The sequence below is a fragment of the Megalops cyprinoides genome, chromosome 14 (genome assembly GCF_013368585.1).
Source record: "Megalops cyprinoides isolate fMegCyp1 chromosome 14, fMegCyp1.pri, whole genome shotgun sequence".
Taxonomy (NCBI): domain Eukaryota; kingdom Metazoa; phylum Chordata; class Actinopteri; order Elopiformes; family Megalopidae; genus Megalops; species Megalops cyprinoides.
In genome coordinates this window covers 20,498,491-20,519,560 of record NC_050596.1, presented here as the reverse complement: position 1 = coordinate 20,519,560, position 21,070 = coordinate 20,498,491, and the positions used below count along the sequence as shown (strand labels likewise).

The 21,070-nt window shown below is 38.6% G+C and overlaps 1 protein-coding gene across 1 annotated transcript in view; it reads left to right on the top strand.

Annotated features, from left to right (window-relative positions):
* The first annotated feature begins 15,386 nt into the window (after positions 1–15,386).
* The window catches only part of LOC118789292 (contactin-associated protein-like 5), a 59,125-nt gene continuing 53,441 nt past the window's right edge, over positions 15,387–21,070 (top strand). The window contains exon 1 of the mRNA XM_036545635.1: positions 15,387–15,390. Within this exon, the coding sequence (XP_036401528.1) occupies positions 15,387–15,390 (4 nt within the window). The remainder of the gene's footprint in view (positions 15,391–21,070) is intronic.

Below are 21,070 nucleotides of genomic sequence, written 5' to 3'. Positions count from 1 at the left end.
GAAGTTAATACCGAGAGTTTAAGTCTCCACTCGCACAGCTTGTACGCATTCAGACGACACATTTTCCCCAGCAGGTCGACCTCCGAAAGAGCAATGCCAAAATAACATGAAATGGCACGAAATGTGAAATACGTTTCAATCTGTAATCAATCACTTCACGCAATACAAAATTCAGTTTAAAACTCAATGTGTCATGCAAATCGCTGAGCATAAAGCTGTAGTGTCAATTAACGAGGAGAGAGGAAAGTAGAGAGGGTGGGAGGGAGGAAGGGGGGAGGGGTGGGGGAGACGGTGCCGACGGTGTCGGAGAGCGCGTTCTGGGTGCAGCGTGCGTCTTTAAGAGGATGTGAGGGGGAGTGTCTCCTCTATTTCATCAGTGAAACCCTGGCTGCAGGGTAGAGCACACGAGCCGCGGGAACTAAAACACTCGGAGGCAGCGCACACTGGAGATATTTCTCGCAGACTGAGGATTTAACGGTGCCTGGATAGCCCCTCTCAGTCGGCGAAGATGGAATCGCAAAAGCCGTGTTTATTCTATGCCCTTGGTGTCGCGGTATTGAGCGTTTTTAGTTCTGCGATGGCAGCCAATAATTGTAAGTAACTCTTTGATGTTACAAAGTCTTTATTCGAGCTCCGAACTGATGCAGTTGACAGTGTTACACATGTGTGTCTTAATGAAGCCAGGTGAAGTTAATCTAAAATGCCATGCATGCCTGTTAATATTACTGTTACAAAACTATCGACGGATAGATGGGCACTGACCTAATATGGGATGCATTCAAACACCTCGGAACTCTTAAGGACATTTTAAGATGGCACATATCCTGTGTTTTGGATCAGGGAATAAAATTGTCCATGCTGACTGCTCTGACTGATTCGAAGAGAACGTTCATGGGCCACTGCGCTCAATCGGTCTGCCAAAGGTTGATAAAGCATTTTTCTTTTCAAAGGCTGAAATGCTAGAGACAATTTACTTATTCCTGCGTTCTCGAGTCATATACAGTGGTGAACTTTTAGCTTTGCAACCAAGATCATTTTCGACAAGACACTGTTATCATGCCATCCAAATATTTGCATGTGATCATGCGCTCGTAACTTTAAGATGCACGGACTTAACTCGTATACGTAGTAAATGATGTTGCGCATACAATACTGTAGATTCTTCTTTTGCATTCGGCCGCGCTAGCTGTGTATATGCACTACACTACATAAACACTAGAAAGTTTGTTTTTGAACTTGAAATCTGCGCTTATAGATCTTAAGTTAATCGTGTAGCCTACAGGAACTTGTTAGTATGTGTGCCATTTTATAGGCTGCGCTATATTAGTTTGCAAGTACACATATTTACGCAGGTGACCAGGTCTATTTTATCTGTCTATTTTAAACTATTTTATAGTCATTTTCACGTTCAGATATAACGCTAATTACATTAATATGGTTAAGTTGGTGGGTTTGGTTGGGGAAATATTTCAGCAACAATGCACATGAGGTCTTGCAATAGTGCAAATGCAGAAGGCTCAAACGGCAAATTCAGGCAACGAGTGCTTTGATACGGGTAGATGTCGCGTCTGGGTTTTATCGTCACTAGGGGTCAGTATTTCTCTCTATAACCACTGCCAGAAGGGTAACCGCTGTAGCGGGCAGTGGCGGAGCCAATAAAACAGAATACGAACTGTGAGATCTTCCAATAACCAGCTTAATGTTGATGAATACGGCCAATAAGTGTTCACAACCGAATGTAGTACTCTAACAAGTACCGTGGAATAAGTTTTCCAGTGTGTGTGTGTGTGTGTGTGTGTGTGTGTGTGTGCGCATACATAATTGCATAATTGCAAAATACATAGTTTCTTTTTTGTTGCTTTCTGTGGAGTAAATATACTTACAACATAGAACAAGCATACGTGTTATATTTTTTCCCCCTTTTGAAATGTTCTTACCTTTGGGAGTGTGACACATATATTTGGAACAAAAAAAGAGAGTATTTTCTCTGGACTTCATGCTCCCTGATAATGATTGTGTAATTCCTTAGCTAATCTGAACAACGGTTACAGCCATAATGACATTCATAATAAATCAAACTTAAGTGCCTGTCAGTGTTCATAGCCACTCTGAACATTACAATAGAGAGACTGCGAGGGTGGCACTTTCTAGCTCTTTGAGTTGTGTGGGCTGCTCGATTCATGTGGTCAAACAGAATAATAGAACAGGTTGGGAGAGCAGTCAAGCATTGAAAATGTGGTTTAAAATGGGAAAATGTTTCTCCTCTAATAGCTTTCCAAACTCTCAGCATTGTGCTCATCAGTCCTATAGGTCCAACGTTCATTTCATATGACCTGGCGGTTCCGTATGTAATGGTTGTTTATGGTTTTCCGGGCCCCCATCTATTGACAGTCAACATGATCAGCAAACGCTGTTACGTCTCAAGCCACTTCATTTCACATGAGCTGAAACAGCAAACTGTCAAGTACACGATCATTGTAAAGTTTTTGCGGTTTCGTGTTTGTCTGCCTTCACAGTTTTGTACCAATATGAAGTTCAGTTCCACACAACCCCCACTGTCCTTCCCCAGAATATATAAACAAATCACTGACAGGTCAAACCATCTCACAGCTGAATTTAATTTATGTTTCAATTTGAAAGTGGCCATATGGCAGTTCCTGGCTTAGCGGCAAACTGCACATGGTTAAATAAATACAGAGAGTGACATCTCTTCAAATGGGTCTTAAGAGCCCATGTGTCACCCACAGTTGCTCATGGTTAAGGCAGGGAGAATGTGTCCATGTTTATGCATCTGCAGGGCTTGGCTGTATAGTTATCCTGGAGCACAGCTCTCAGCAGCAGTGCTAAGCAGCCACTCTATAATGTGTTGACGGCGTGTAGAGATCAAAGACCAAAGACATCTCATTTGCCCTCAAAGAGCTTTAAAAGCTAATGCTCTGTCCCTGTTTTCATTCATTTCCTCACAGGGAATAAAAAAATCATCCTCTGATAATTTTTATAATTTCATGTCACTTCATATCATCCATGATCGACACAGGATGGTTGTGTAACACTGAGATTTAAAATAACAAACATACATCTGGATGCATGATTTATCAGCATCATGTAAAAATATGCTCAGTGGACCCTGTTGACAGACTGATAATATCTCCACAATGACTTTGGTGCTGCAATATCAGTGATGGATGTTTCCAATCAATATTTACATGAATAGAGAAGCAGCATGGTTTAGCCTTCTTATCGATCCCAAAACACATTAGCTCACGTAACATAAAATGCCATTAAAGATCACCCAACTGTAACTATGAAATTATTTAGCGATGGCAATACACATTAAATGTCAAATGAGAGGGTGGGGGTCTGTGAGTTATCAATGGGTTTGCGTTGCACTGTAATGTACAAGATGTAGAGACATCATTCAGTGATTCATTGTATTGTATTTGGGGGCAGGCACCACAACGGTAATGTGATGAAACCAGTCAATTCTGCTTGTTTGTCTTTTAGTCTGTATTCATTTTAATTAGTCAGGATGGACCTCGCTCTTGTGTGCTGGGCTGAGTTGCAATGATGCTGATCAGACATTTTGAGGGCCTTTGGCTTACAGTGTATAACTTTTTCCTGAATAACCATAGATATGTCACTGGAATATAGATTGCAATGTGGCATGTTGGATAACAATCTGTGGTTGTAAGGAACTGTAGTTGTTGTAGGTGTAGTTCAATTTACAGGTAAAGCTCTGTAGTTGTACCCTAGAATAAGGCACTTAAGTTGGGTTTACTACAGTGATATGCAGAGCTGTATGATGTACATTATGGAACAATGTAACAAAATTGGCACTTGGGAAAAGGGCATTTGCTAAGCTAAAATAAATAATTGTGATTAATGTGTGTGATCATTGTTCAGTTACCAGAGTTTATGGTACATTATGTTAATGAGAAATACTTATATCCCGATATTTACACTATGGGCAATCAGCTGGTCTGTAAGAAATTTTTATTGGTATCCTTTCTAAAAAAAATCCTTACATCAGTCAAATTTGAAATCTGTTTCCTCTCACCTCATTACTTCTTAGCCCCTTGCATGATTTGTGACCATTATGCCAATCAAACAAGCCATTTAGTAAATGGCTGGTTATGTTTTTTTTTTGCTCACTATCAAGGATGGGGCATATTGCGGTAACCTCCTCATTGCTTATTGATGTTTTTTCTGGTATTTTTAACATTTACCCTGCAATCAGGAATGGCACACAATCAGTGACGAGCAAACCGATTCTTCCAGAGGATGAGCAGATGAGCTCTAAGGGTTGCCAGCAAGCAACAAAAGCAGAACAATAATCTGTCGTTACTCATCTTTCTCGGGGTGGCAGAGATAATGTGAGCAGCAGCGCCTCTGACGAATGATGAACGTGTCCGTGCACTTCCTGTCTCTGTGAGAGAGACTACAATTTTTCCTTCTAGCTTGGCTTCTTGATGAAAGTGCCCTTGTCTGACTCCACAAGTCTTATGGGACGGACAGACAGCTGTGTCCAGGACAACAGAATGGAGGGTTTGTCCTTAGATGTGTGAGTTACATTGTACCTAAGAGAGCAGACAGACAAACTGGACATTCACTGTTGTTCACACAACTGGCATCAGAAACTTAGCAAATGAGAGTTAGTTCTGTGTTAAAGTCATCAAGACTTCAGAACACTGCATAAGCTTAAAGAGAAAATTTCAGTCGTGAAACTCCAAAGACAACTCAGTGAGACCAAAGACCTTTATTTGTTTTCAGCTATCAGGCCCTGCTTGAGAGCATATGCTCTCATAAACTGTAATATTTATGTGATTTACAAAGTTCGCACTACATTTCAGTGGGGAGCTTTGGATTTTTGATCAGAGCATTAGCTCCATGAAGTCATTTTTTTTTCCAAGATTTTTTTTTCTTTTTTTTTTTTAATATAGGGTCAGGAGTCCGGAGCTTTGAAAGGAAGATGCCCTGCTGAGAATGAGAGTGTAATTTTGAGTGAGCCCCGGGCAGAAACAGCAGGGCGTTTCATTACAGGAACTCATTCTGAAAGTGGAACCTCTGACACATTTCACTTAGATACGTGTCCAGCAGCCTATTGCTCTGGTTCCTGTCAAACGTGCGAGTTTGTAACGTTGTTACAAATTAATCGCAGTCCAGTTTGTCAAAAATACCATTTTCATACACAAAGAGCTCTCAGAAATGTACAGTAAGACTCTAAACTAACCCCTTTGAATCAGCCCTCCAGTTATTTGCAGTATGTTTAATTGTCCCACTACTAACCTACCACAATTTACACAATTTACACTGCTTGTAAACAGTGTTCTAGATACAGTGATGGTGACTGACCTTGAGTACAAGGTACTGTTACACATTAAGGAGGCAGACAGTAGCATTGGGTATATTGTCCTGCAGACCATGGTGGGAAATTAATTCTGTAATTTTACTGGCTGTTGATGATCTCTACCAGATCATCAGCATCATCATCATCATCATGGTCGTCATCATCATCATCATCATCATCATCGTCGTGGTTTTCTCTCTGCTCTGGTAGGACATAATGCTGATTATCAGATGCTCTGGAGAGACCAGGGGAATTAGAATATTTACTTTGGCAGGACTGCAAGGAGAGAGTAGCATAACAGTACACTGACAAAGCTTTTTTTTTACCCCAAAGGTCTGAAATGCGCACACACACACACACACACTCTTTCTCTTTCTCCCTCTCTCTCTCTCTCTCTGAATAAGTCAGAAGCACAGCTGCAATTTCTGCATTTTCTGGTTTGACCACGGTTGGTTTTTGTTGTACTTTCTCTCTGGGTGTCTGTTCTGTACCTGTACTGTCTGATCTGATTGTCTAAGTGGACATATGATAAAAGCAGAGATGAAATCTGCCATATTATCAAGGTGTCACAGTGTTTGATTTTCAGTTCTTCTAACAAGCTGTTGACATTCTGTCCTTTTTTTCTTTTCAACATGAATTTAGGCTTGATCTCACATTTTATTGCCCTATTAAACATTCTTCAAATTCTATTTTTGTGAATCATTCCGGTCAATAACAGTCACGTCATTGCTTTAATGTATTGATCTGCAATAAAAATTAGAGATGCAAAGAAAACCTACTAGTGTTAAAGTGGGTCACAGCACACAAAGATAAGGGTTCATCTAATTTCTAATCTATGAGAGTTGATTGTTCAATCTGCACAAATTTACTGTTCCTGAAAATGATCCTCAAAAAAAAAAAAGTAGGAGAGAAGAAAATGTCTGCGAAATGTGATCCAAGGCAGTTTGGAGCGATACGTTTCCTGTGAGCCGTATTGGAGAAGCAATGAAAAAGCCGTCTCACCTGATGAATATGGCGCCAGTGTGGCCCTGTGTATCTCCAGTTTAATCACTCACGTACTGAGAGCGCTCCTCTCTCGGCCCATACAGTGTGTGCTTTAAATAGCACTCTCTGATGCTCATTCTGCTCTTTCCGGCAACAGCATGAGACGCACCCGTGCTGGTAAATATTGACCTGATCAAGAGAAGGACAGACCCGGTCGATGTTGCACAGATTGATGATGTGGACGCAGGCCATAGTGATGAGGAAAGGGTCATTTGGAAGGGGTGGGTTTCGGTGTCAGGATTTAAACAAAAGCTATAATTTCTTCATCTGTGTGTAGAGCATTTCCTGGTTTTACCACCATTGATGAGAACAGTTTCTTGTCAAATGTTTCAAACAGATCTGACAGTTTGTCAAATCAGCATTAACATGAGATCTTCCAAAAGATGAACTTGCCTGAAAAATCAGCTCCTTAGTGCATATGCAAGTGGAGTGATTTGATTACCTGAAACTCTGCACAGGTAGCCAGTTTATAAAGAGCGATGGCTATGCGCTTCTCGGTTTGAACTGGCTGCCTCTGACCCCTTGTGGCGCCTGCCATATTATGCCATACTGCGTCGCATAACTCATCAAATGTTAAGCAGGTCATTCTGAAGTTTTGGATCCACAGGACCCCTGTAAAATCATTGCGGACAATGACCTTCCAGAAATCCCTGATACATGGCCGCTGCCAGGTATAAGGGGTTTGCCTTTCCATCATTGCATGCATCACATGCCTTCGTCACCTTCGATTAAACACTACTACGGCTATTGCAGTGGATGCAATCGAAATCACCATGCTCACCAACACTTATCAGGTCTTGGAGATCCGTCACCATGTTTAATTGGAAAGACTATCGCAAGAGGAGAAAACCCAGCTTTAATCGCGTAACATCACTCAATGGAAACACAGACCACTCACAAATGGTGTATTGTCGACTTTTAAAGTCGGAAGTCCGCCTTGTGAGATGAACTTAGACAGCAATGACACCCTATTTGATGGGAATGAGCAGATGTCTTACTCTCGCCTAGGCAATAGTGTTCAGGGTCCTGCTGTTACATTGATTGCTTTCCCCCAGGATCACCCACATCGGGCAACAAGGAACATTTTACGCTTTATTCACTTTGTGTTTTTACCATAATGTGAAGACCATCCGTGGTTGAAAAATGCAGTCACCGATGGTGGTGTGATGCAAGGCAATGTGCAAACTGAGCAACGGAGTGTTGGACTGCTGTGTTGAGCAAAGGGTAAGACAGCTGTGTTGAGTCTGAACACAGTGCCCATGTGAAGTACTTATAGGTAACATCCCAGCTGGGACACTGCTTTGCTGCCCTTGTCTTTTACATGAATTTAGCACAAAAGAAACACCTATGAAAACAGATTTACTGTTGCTTGCTTTAGATCTTTACAGGTAGAGATTTTTTTTTTCAGAACACTGATGCATTCTTGAAGTTATAATAAGTGTAATTAAATATTAGATTGTACCGCTACTGTATTTAACAATTTAACAGTCATTTGGAGGAAACACTCCAGAACAGAGGTAGGAGGAGTTGTTTTACCAAGAGAGAAATCTTCATTTGAAATTCAACTGACCTTACCTAGTATTCCCAACTGCTTCTTCCCTCTCCATCTCTATGACAACGTGTAGATTTACTTAACAGTTTTTTTTTCCTTCTTCTCTCATTATTTTATTGTTTCTGTGTAAACAAAGTCTGACTGTTCTGTTAGTGTATAAAATCAATAGTGTTCCTTTCGAGTCTCCATTAAATGCTAAATTACATTGGAGGTGTGTTGCTGTCCAAGAATGTGTTTAATGTCCTCCAGCATATAACCTTTGTGCATTTAAATCTGTGAGTGCATTCTGTGACGTTTCCACAGACAAGTACAATACTGTAGCATTTGTCCCCCACATCTGGGACTGTCAGGCTCTGAGAGCAAAATTCTAAGGTTTCATACTGAGAGTTTGACTCCACTGATCTGATATTTACCAGAGCTAATCGAAAAATAACCTTTAATTTCCTTTGCACTGCCACACAGTGTGGGGTGCCGATAGGGTTCAACATGTTACACATCACCTGGGTAGGGGTTTCATTCCACAGACGGATCTGCTCAGCCCTGACACAGCAGTGCTTTTTTAAAGGATCAGGAGCATGGGCAGTAAAGAGGTTCAGAAACAGTGGTTGCAGCATGGCTTCTGCAAAGCCACACGCTGCTCTTTTCACGCAGCCAAAAGAGGGCTTGTGTTAATACTGTAGGCCATCTTCATTTTCTTTTAAAAGAAACAGGTCCATTTGTACAGTGCACCTTTCCATGGTTTAGGGCTTACATAAACTCACAGCATGCAGAGTATATCTGAATCGATAGCGCCTCCAAACAATAGCTGTCTTTTCATGGGCTTTTCAAGCACAGTGTTTCACTACACCATCTGCTAACTTTTCATTACTGACTTGATGTGAGAATATTTAGCCCAAATACAACTGACGTTCATTTTTACCTATTCTGTACTGCAGCAGGTAAACATTGCAACGGTGTTAGCAATATGCCATCAGTGCTTCAGTTAAAGATGTAATAATGGACTGTTATTTCTATATTTGTTGTGTCGTTTTCACAGCAGCTGTCAAAACCTCACAAAATTTCGCATTGCATGAGTAGCTCTCTTAGTTCCCAGCAGTACTGGGAATGGAGCTGTCTGTTGCTGCAGCCTGAATGAAGAGAGTGGTTCAGTCTCAATGGCATTTTTCATTATTTTTCATACTGCCTCTCAGTTAACTGCTTTAAACAACATTGTTCTCGGAGTTGTTCTCTGAGGAAAACATAGCTCCCGAGCGGCTTATTCGAGAAGTCGGTTATCCCGAGTGCAGGCTGAGCCCTATGACTCGGGTTCGATCCGAGCTGTGCCATCAGCCAACAACGGCCAGCAGAAGAACAAATTAATTAGGCTGGGGATAGGGGAAGGTATGTCGGCAATGCCTCCACATCTCACCTCTCTCTGATGACGTGAATGGAGTAGTGCCTATCCTCCTATTGGCACCTACTTCACTGTGGTACACCATGAGAAGAAAAATAAACAGCCATTAGCTGCCTGAAAGTGTATCAGAGGATTGCATTTGTCTTGCTCCAGTGCTCCTGGGCAACTGCAGAGGCCATCATTGTGATGTGAGGCTAATGTGCAATTGCTGATTCTAAAATAGGGTTGCATGAAGGGAAAAAAACATTGAAAAAATAGAAGAGAAAGATGCTGTGACATACAGTTTATGACCGTTTCTTAACTAAATGTGAAAACTCCTGGATACTTGACCGAAATTGTGGCAGATGTAATGAAAGTACATATTTTGTTGGAAAAACAAGTACATGCCACTCAAGCTCTATATTTCAAAGTATGTTTTGTCCCTGTAATGAGGTGACACACTCATTCTGATTAATGAACCCACAGTTTGTGATCTTATTGCGCCTCACTTGGTTTTTCCATCACTTACGACATGTGGTGTATGAATTATTAAGTAGGATTCCTCTGCAGCTAAAAATGTGTTTTATAATTTGTATGCAGTCTCATGCATTGGCCATCAAGCATTTCCATCACAAAAGTCCGCCTCGCTGCATTCTGATCACAGCCATGCATGGTAGCACGCACATTGAGGGTTGGCACAGGAACAAGGTTTATAATTTCATTTACTCTGTTTTTTAATTGCTATTATTTTAATAGATCAGATCCAACAACACACAGAAGAAAATTTTGTCGTGGACAAGGATGTATGATCCGAGACGGAGCTCAGAGCAATAAACCTTGTCCACATCAAAAGTTTGTTGTGTTATAGTGATCTTTTTCATAGTTAGACCTGAAATACAGCATTGTCGCCGAATCACTGCAAGTAGGCTTTTATGTAGAAAGTACAGAATCAAGTACAGACAAGCAAGGTGTACACAGATAGAATAAACACAAACCACAGAAGATAGCAGATTATGGACACAGTTTTAAACAGGATAAAACAATGAAGTACTTAATATTGTCATCAACGTAACAGCTTTGTTTTTGTTTTCCTACCCTCAAAAACAGCTCCAAAAATATGGCACCTCTCACTGACCCCAGAATGACTGAGGTAAACAGCAGGCATGGGTAATGTCTGTACCCGCTGTGCCCAAATGCCCCATTGTTTGGCTATGTGCCTATCTACCGCAAGCACTCCATAAACAATTGAGTTTTACTGCATAATGGCACAAGGCCACTTCTTTCTGTAAAAGCCCCAACTGCTTCAGTTAGACGGTTTTGAAAGGTATGAGCTGTCTGCAGTCTCTCAATCAAAACAGTTGCAATTTAGTATATTTCTTCAGTGTGTCAATGAGCTTGTTTTTTTTTTTTCTTTTTAATCAGAACTCTCAATCCAAGTCGAAAGTTAGCAATCAAACATCAGAGAGGTGTAACAGATATGTATTTTTAGGTTTTATTTTATTTGGGTTATTGCCTGATGCATGTGCTTACCCATTCATTGTAGAGCGTTTCTGAGTATTCAGACAAGCAGTGGAGTTTTTACTGTTTGCTACTAATTTATATTTCCACATTCATAAGGATCACTGCATTTGTATTGTTGATAATGAGCTACATGAACCCCCCTATCACAACTTTAAGACTGAACATCCTTAAAAGGTCAGATGACTGTTCTTGATATTTAACAGTGACGTTAGCAGTATTTAATGCTTTTTTGGGTACAACTGCTGTCTTTAATGTAGCATAAAGCAGCCATTTTGATGAGCTGCTTACAACCAAGCCAGGGCAGTTCATGAATATTTTTCTGTGCAACAACCTTTTTAATAACAAGCCAGCAAGCTTCTCACACATTGAACTGAAACAGTGTCTTTGTAACAAGCTAGACTAAATACTGTAGATAAGACTCCTGAGTGTGGTTTTAAAAATATGACATTACCTCCATTTTCTCTGGCTACATACTATGGATATTACATTAACCACTGCATGTCATCTGTGACCCATGGTGATTAGTGTGTGCTTAATGATGGTGATAAGGTACTACAACAACAATACATGCAGATTTACCTGCATACCTGTCATAACGGAGCAGCCATGCTGCAGTTTTACAGTTGTCATAAGCTGGAAAGTTGTCGCCTGCAAAGTGCTTCATTTTAATAACTCATAACTATGAGTTTAATAACTCATAATTTATGTCCAGTAAGATGGAATAGTTTGTGTAATTTTTTGTAGTGCCAGTGAGCTGTAATGGGTAGAAATCCTCTTGCCAATACACAGAGCTAGAGGGCTTTGATTGCATGGGAATTCCTCTGTGCAAGCACACAAGCATTGTAATGTTAGTGTATGCTGGGTTCCCATGCAGACCAAAGAATTTCGACCATTTATTTTCAGTTGGAGAAAGCTGGCAGATAAAAATGTACTGCACCTGAGCAATCCAGTAACCATGTCTTGAGGCATGTACTGCAGTCTTTCAGACCTCCCACTAAATCATTAATTTCATGTACTCTATTTAGTTTTTGGAAATAAGTTTCACAGTATCAAACAATGCCAATTCCAAACACACATGCAAGGAAAAAAACATACTTGAAATAAATAACTAAAACAACACTGTGCCACACCACTCTCTCTTGACCCATGTCTTAACCCTTCCCAAGACAGACCACAGTGTTATTTTGTGTATTTGCCCAAATGTGCAGGAAAATAAATGGCTGTCAGATAATGCCTCCAATTCTACGCAGACGTGGACAAGGTTATCAGTGTTTGTGTTTGGTTTGAGATAAACGAGGCTATGTTTAGTTGTATTCCCCATGGAGAGCCATCTTCACATAATGATTCATGGGAAGGCTTTAAAGATATCGTGTTGCATTCACCATGACCTGACTTCATATTGATTTAGAATGCAGGCCATGGATTCCCTGTTGTCTCTGCACTGTAGACTCTAATTACTCTAGCTATCATCGTCATCGCTAAGCATCACACAAAAGCAGGTGAAACCGGTTATCATCCTGAAGCAAAAAGATAATTCTTTTACAAGGTAAAGCCAATCTGAACTCATCTGAAATGTGACTGATGTCATGAAATACCAACAAAGAATGTAAAAATAAATCCGTGAACAGTACTTGATATTTGAGGCCTTGGAAGGTATGCTAATGGCATATTACCAGTTCAACAAAAGACTTCTCAATAAAATAAATAAATAAATACAAACAATAAAATTTGAAATGAAACACTTCAACAACCTTATCTTTGCACAATACTAATAAAATTATTTGGACATGATTTATTAAACCACAACCATGACATGATCAAGCTAATCCCATGATAATTGTGCTCACTTGGGCTTCTTGTTGTGTAGAAGGATTGATTTCTAATCAAAGGTTATATTAATGTTATACAATGCCTTTATCAGACCATATTTAGAGTACTGTGTACAGGTCTGGTCACTTGCACAAGCAGAAAGAAAGGCAAAAAGACTGGTTTCAGGTAACAAATATAATTTATGGAAAAACTGCAAGCAGTTAATTTCTTTAGTTTCCTTAGTTGAGGTATTTAGATTAGTTCTGTCAGTATAACAAAAGGGCTTAGGTGGAAATTGATTAAAGGTAATTTTCACGCTGATGGTAGTATTTCTTAGAATCATAAATGTATGAAATAGCTTACCAGGATTTATACTGGAAGCAGAGACCTGTCACATGTTTGCTAAGCGCACTGTGTTATCCAGAGCTGCTTTTATACCTACACTTATTTAGTTAGATATTTACTGAGGCAATTCAGTTTAACTACCTTACCCAAGGGAACATCAGTAGTATGCCCACAAGGTACTTGAAATAACCTTTGGACAAGCCTTGCTCCTTATCACTACGGCACACTACTGCTTCACACAGTTCTAGATACTCAGACTATAGGCAAAATGAGTGTCACTAACCTGAACAGTCTGTTCTCCACTTTTTAGGTTGTTATAAATGATATAATGAGTATACAGCATGGATTCTGGCTACAGTTAAGCTCAACTTCAGTTATTTTGTGCATGTAAATCATTTATGGTAAAAATTGCACCAAGGTGTTACCTCAGTTTGAGAGAAACATGGAATGCAACAAGACAACCTGGCATATCTTAACACTCTCAACTCCCTACACCTGCCTTAAGCCTGAATTTGCCTCCCCAACAAAACAAAGGACTAATTGAAACATTTGATATAAATGACACTGACAAGGACAGCAATATTAGCTTAAAACTACAAATTAATTGAGTATGACATCTTCATGGTATCCTCCCAGTTACAATTGCCCCCAGACAGGCCTTTTTCTGAGAAAACTGGAAAGAAAAAAAAAAAGAATAATTATTTGTCATTACAGTACATACCAACTACCCTGAAATCACCTGGACTTGTCATTCTATTCAGTACATGTCATCCTCTTGTCTAAATAAGGGAAAAAAATCATTAGATCCCACATATAGTAGACACAATGCATTTTGTATTATGTATTTTAGTTAAATTTCCTCTCAACTCTTCAACAGCTGTTTTTTTTGTGGCAGGTCATGAAATATATGAAAATATGACTATGACTCCGATCACTTCCTTACAAGCCCATCTTTTTATTATGAGAGGAAATAATGACCTTGTGGCATCATGGTCAACTGTGTTACATTGTCAAAAAGCTTGACAGGAGGTCTCTTGGAGGGCAGAGTAGCACATCCCACAACACATTTTTACAGAGCACATCCAATCGTTCAATAGTATTCAGTGTGTAGAGCCACCCGTAATTAAAGCACTCCAGATTCAGCAGACACTCTTCCACCTCCATTGTGTCAATGTTAGAGAAATACAATTACACACTCACCAGCAGGCTCTAAACTGAATCACTGCAGCAGCCCCTGACTTTGCACTCAAACCCGGCACTGAGAGTCTCGGGGTCCAATTCAATGTCATAACAGAGAATAGAGTGCACATAGAAATATTCTACAGTACTGCTCAACTACTATCCAAAATAGAAATAATTCCAAACATGGAACCCATATGTAAAAAGTTGTTCATTATTGAAAAAGCCAGTTTGGTGCATAGCTCCTTTGTTGTGATTGAAGTGCTTTGTTCATCTGCTCATAATGTGCCTGACAGCATTAACAAGGCAGATGCTGAATGTCACAGAGTGTATGAATATCAAGATGGATATGAATATGTATGTTGGTGTGTATGAATATGAAGTTGGAGATGAATATGTACATTAGGGTATATGCATATAAAAATGCAGATGAATGTTTAGATGAATGTTGATGAACATGCATTTTGGCTGTCACTGGTCTCTCTCATGCTGTGGCTGGAGATCCTTTACTTCTTGGCCATGCAGATTACAGGATATGGACTACTCTGGTCCAGAACAGTGTGAGTTGTGTGTTCTGGTTAGAATGGAGCTAAAGTTTGTTCTGGCCAATTGTTCAAAGTGCACAAGCACAAGTAGATTTTCACGTATCCCAGGGAGACACCAAGCAGAATGCTGTTTCTCTGAAAAGCAATTTATCCACTCCCAATGATGAGATCTGTACCAAATGTCATCCCTCCAAGGGCACTATCGCCACCCTATCCTCTTCTCTCTCAACTGTGTGGTGCAGTAGCTTCACCCGCTCTCCCTGTGTCTCAGCTGTGCAGTACAATAGCTTTACCTCATCTCCCTGTCTTTCAGTTGCGTGGCACACTCACTACACTCTGTCTTCTCTCAGAGCTGTATAAAGCAATAGCTACACTCCCTCCCCCTGTCTTTTTGCTTTGTGGTACAGTAGCTTCAGCCTGTGTCTCCACTATACAGGATACTAAACCAGAACTAAAACATCTGAAAGGAATAAAACATCTATGTACCTGCAGTGCTGTATATTGTACTGGGTAATTAATGAACCTTGATGCTCTTTCACCATATGTATGGGCATGCAGCTGTTCTTTATAACCGAAATAAAATGGGGAAGAAAAGGCAGCAAATACATAATTGATAGCAATATTCTTCCATAATTAATTGGTTAGTGAGAATATGAGAGTGAGAGAGACAGCATGGGTGAGTAAGAGGGTTTTTTTCTAACTTTTGAGAGCACTTTATACAACCTTAATTTTTAAAGAATGAGCAAAGGGGAAAAAAGCAATAACTACATTTTAATGAAAATGAAAAGCACAGAAGAACAAAAAAACACAAACAAGAACCATGAAAAACCTCCATGTCACTTCTGCCCTTTTGCTTATTATGTCACTATAATTTCATCTTCCTTCAATTCACAACATACCCTATTTATTTCCCAGTAGTCATATACATTGGCAGTTAGCTTATACCACAATACCCAGCTTTACATGGGAAATGATCCTTGTTCTCATTACAGCAATCCCTCAACAATGGAAGGGGTATGTTCTTCAGAACCGCAGCCTCCTGTATTTAGCTAATGTTTGGGGTGTCGCAGTCATGGTTAACACTCATCAGAGCCTAACTACATTCCCTGTTCTTTAACTAAACACACAGCAATATAAAGAAAACATTATATTGAAATAACATATACAACATAAATATTTTCAAAACTGTTTTTTGAATGCTTGGTGATGATGTTTGACATAACAATATAATGTAAAAGTCTCAGTTTGCAAATGGAGATCCACTTTTTGGAGTAGTTCCCATTATGGTAGAGCCTTGTGATTTTCTCCTTGGTGAACCTTCAATCTGTCATCAGCCCTCATTTTTTAACATTTGTTTTGATGGAAAAAATGTCAAATTTTTCAACATACATAACTGCATTTACATAACACATTTAAATACATTTCCTTCATACTAGGTATTGCACGCCTTAACCATCTCCATTTATCCTCTGTACTTTTATCTTACTATTTTTTATCTTACTTTATTTTACTTATTTTATTTTACCTTATTTATTTATTATGTAAAGTTGAGTTGGCTCTGAAGCTAAGAATTTCATTACTGGTAATGATGTTGTATTGTTATCAAGTATATGTCAATAAACTTGAAACTTGAAACTAAAGATAGGGCTGGGAAATAGCTCTGGTACCCTAGCATTTATCTGGCCCCAAATATTAATTTACATTGAGCTCTTGACAGAAAATTGTAGTTTTAAACTACTCTAAACTACTCTACTTAATGTGCAAGTAGAATGAAGCCTGACATATCTGCCCAATTTGTCCTTACTTACCCGCTCAAAAATTTTAAGATCTATTAAGTGAGTGATATTGGTAACTCTGGCTTCAAAAAAGTGTGGACTTGCTTTTTGATGCTGAATCATGCTGTGGAACAAACACCAGAAAGGATACCAGTACTCCATGTACAAAGTTTTAAGAGCAGAACAGCTTTTGTACTGAAGCCTAAAAGCTGCCTTTCTGACATTTATATTTTTGAGGCCCCAACTTCTTTCAATCCATCATACCCCTGTCTTCAAGCAGTGGTGACACCCTAGAATTTTTAACCATTTGTTTCTGGCCAGAAGGGTCTAAAAAATGCAATCCAATTGCAATTGCATTAAAAGCAAATATGTAACTTGCATGCAGTGTAGCCAGCAATTTACAGCTTGATTCAACTCTTCTCTTGGCAAGCCAGCTAACAGTTATAATGTCAGTTATCATAGTTGTCAAACTGCAAATCACAGGTCTGATAACAAATTCTGGTTCTGTAATGATACTGTATGGGATCTTAAATATGAATCTTAAATATGAAAAGTATTACAGCTCTCTCTTATGACAATGTACAAGTAAATCACAGACAGACAGACAGAAAAGCATACACACACACACACACACACACACACACACAGTTGCATTGTGAATCATATTAAAATCCTTTCTGTAAAACAAGAAATTTACAGGGAACCCGACTTCATTTAGCACCTTTCAATGCTTGGTACAATGTATGCAATGCTTTTTGAAGCTGTGGATATTTCCGAGTGATTTCCGTGAATTTGAGGTTTTTGTCCTGCTTTTAGAGCAATTTATTTCTCTTTCTAATATATTGTTACACAAGGCTTCAGAATCAGCCATTTTCAAAATGACACATTTCTATGACAAAGAACTGTCCTTGTGATTCCAGAAAGTGATGAATATATTTATTCTGTAAATGACAGAATTAATTGGCCACTGCTTTGCTGGCAGTTGATTAGATTGCATGTTTTGGCCTTTCAAAAGGCTGATTAAATATCAACCGCAATTATACAGGTCGTCATTTTGACTCTTCCATCAGCAAACCTGATTCATTTTTAAAGGGCATCGATCAAGACCAGTCTATATGTATGTGTATTATATCATATTATATTATATATTATATTACACTCTAGGTTTGTTACTTCTTAGAACAATTTTAAAGTTCTGTAAAGGTGTGTTTTATACAGATGGTTACATGTGTTGAAAATTCATCCAATAAGATAAGGCTTCTGCAGGTTTAATTCTGATGTCTCTACTGTCTAGCAGCAGGAGACTGTTCCACTGTTGACCCTGCAGATTTATGTGCACTGAGGAAGATTCCATCATCAGGTTTTTACCAGCCCAACATCCTATTAAATTAACAGCCAACCCTTCCATATGCTGAGAACTGTGCTTGGAGCCTTGATTCCAAGTGCACTAAAATTAGAAGTTTTTATAGAATGTGTAGGGCTTTACTGATAACCAAGGGTAGAGGGCCCTGCCACTTAACATTATTATCAGCTTTTCATGATGAGGTTGGTAGAAGTAGACATATTACCATTATTGTTATTATTATTATACTGTTATTATACAGTAGTAGCGGCAGCAGCAATAGTAGTAGCAGTTGTTTACAGGTCACATTACACTGCAATGTAGAGCTAATTAAATGCTGAATAAAACTGAGGTAGATGGAAACTGCATTCCAAAAAGGTGTGTGTGCATGCATGTGTACCTTTCCGTAGTGTGCAATAAGAATATAAAAATTTAAAATACTGCATCAAAAGGTATGACATGCAATATAAATATATATATTTTTTTAACCGTACCCCTTTTTGTATGTTTAAAGACTACACGTTTTTAATAAATTTTAAAATATATGAAATGTATAAGACTAAATACATTTATATTAACTATATGTAATAAAAATATCTGAATATACAAATATGTATATAGTATTAATATCTTATGAATGTGACACTGTCTCCTGTTTATCTTGCTTTTTTGAGCCTGTGTTCAGAATGTCATGTTTTCTATGGGAAAACGGGATTCAGTTCACAATTATCTGAATGCTATTCAGAATTCAGAACTTCTAGAAAGGCACTGTGGCATAAAAACAGTGGCCAGCCTTGCTCATTTATTTTCATATTGTTTCTCATTTCTTGGTTGCGTTTATTAGTACTTTTATTAGACCAAGACCTTTATTAGACCAATTTTTTTAGAGGCATGTGGCTTTGATGCTGACAGCTGTGTGGGGTTGTCTCCATCCTCACAGGGACTCTTTCTCCCTCTGTCTTTCTTTCTAAATACAGACTACTTATTTGAATATGACTTTTAACAGTTGGTTTGGGAAATAATTTACTTCTCTGGAAACTACTGCCACAAACAACAATCATTAACACAAGACATGGATTAAACAGTTGTTATGCTCTTAACCAAACTACTAAGGAGAAAGGTTTAAGCTCTTGTCATAAATTTGATGTTTATGTAATATTAACTGCATTCAGTAGAAGATTATTATCATTATTATTATTATTATTATAGGCAATGGATTTGCTAGGGATTTATAATCTCAGTGTTGGGCTTTTCAGTGACAAGGACTGGATAACAGTAGGCACTTGGCTCGCAGGACTGTTAAACATCGTTTTGGGATTTAAAATTGGTGTAAAAATTGTTTGATACTGCTCAAATTGACATTTTATTAGCCAAGTTTCTCCCTATCAAAGGTGACCATTAGATATTGACACCTAATCAATATGTATTTTGTTTAGGTAATGCATTATCCAGAGCAGAATAGATTTCACATTATTCATTTTTACTGGTGGGTATTTAGTGAGGCAATCTGAGTTAAGTGCCTGGCACAAAGCTATAACAGTAGTGGTATCAAACCCACAATCTCTGATTCAGAGATTCAAAGAGCTGCACTACTACACCACAAGACTAGATACACAAATACAATAACAACCTTATTCATCAGTCTGTGTTAGCACTAAGACAAATTCCAAAAAAATGAGACAAAATTAACAAAGTTTAGACTTGTACTCCTATATTAAATTTTCCACAGCTGCTCAATACAGACTTTGAATGACAGAACAGTTATTGAAGACTAAACATCTTCAAAATACTGTCCTAGTTTTACTTTAATACATGACATGTGCAAAAAAAAAAAACAGTTTGGCTGGACCTTAGAGAGAAGCAGTATGACTATTAGCAGTATCACAATTTAATTAGAGACAGAGAGAAAGCAATGAATAGAATATGATTAATAAATGGTAACTCAGGTTGCTCTGTAATATCAGTGCCACAATAATGGTGTTTGAAATTTGAACAGAATAATAATTGATATAAGCATCAAGAGGATAAAATTAAAAACCTACAGTCACAGGAATGAAGTGGTTGTGGTCCTAAAAACAGATGTGTACTGTCACCAGTCATTCTCTAGCATGTCCCAAAAGCCAACATATTGGGAAACCACACTAGAACCAAAGTGGGCCCTTGTTTTTAAAATAAACTTACTCCCGGTGACAACTAAAGTTCACCTCAGGATGATGCCAAACTCATTAAACCCTGAACCCATATAGTCATAGTTTAATAAAGCGGTTGTACCTGACTGGGCATTTACTTCAAATTAGAACCTGCTTGAATGAAAGACATTTTTTATAACTTCCTCAAATCCAGAATATGCCTTGGGTGTCCAAATCCTGCTCACGTGCAAGTATTAAATTATATAAAGGGGGACGTGTTTTAACTTTTACTAGATTGTTCAATGGAATGAGATGTGTACCCCATGGAAATGCAAGGTGCTGGGCAAATGATAAAATGCCTCTGGCACAAGGTTAATTCTCCAGTCTTTCTGTGGTAAATACTGAATCTGTGACCTGATCCAATATCTGCCGAAATGTGCTCAAAATCCATTTAAATATTTTCAAGGCAAGTGAAACAACTGAGCACACAAATCCTCATTCACACTCATTCAGCTCTGATGATCTTGTGGGGAGTAGTTTTTGTTGAAGCTCATAGTTAAATGTAAGCTGCACTTATTTCTGTTGCACTTGCCACATTTTTTCTCTACTTTTACTTGAGATTGACCTCTGAACTGTTGAAACATAGCAAGTGATGCAGCCAGCAGAAGAGAAGTATCCTGAGCAAGCTACAACAGCAGCATATTCCTGGCTGAAGTTTGAATTTAATATTTTGGGAGCAGTGGTGATAAACTAACAGTGGTTAGTAAGCTTATCTGATAATATCCCTTTGCAACAGAATCGAACAGTTTGATTGGCTGTTTACATTTTTATAGTCAAGTATGGTTTGATCATATTATGTTCATTTTGAAGGCCATTATTTAAAAACTACTTTGCATTTGACTTTTTTTTGACTTCTGGGGGTTTAAAACAGGCTAGAAAAGGCCTATAAATATGTATTTATTTTGTAACATTTTTTGTTGTTTTTTTGTAACCTGTACCTGAAGAGTCTTGATAAAGTAAAGTTGTAAAGACTGAATTGGTCATACTGTCTAAAATAAGAATGCTAATTTTTAGCCTTTAAAGTGTATTGCTCCCTGCCTCAAAAGATTA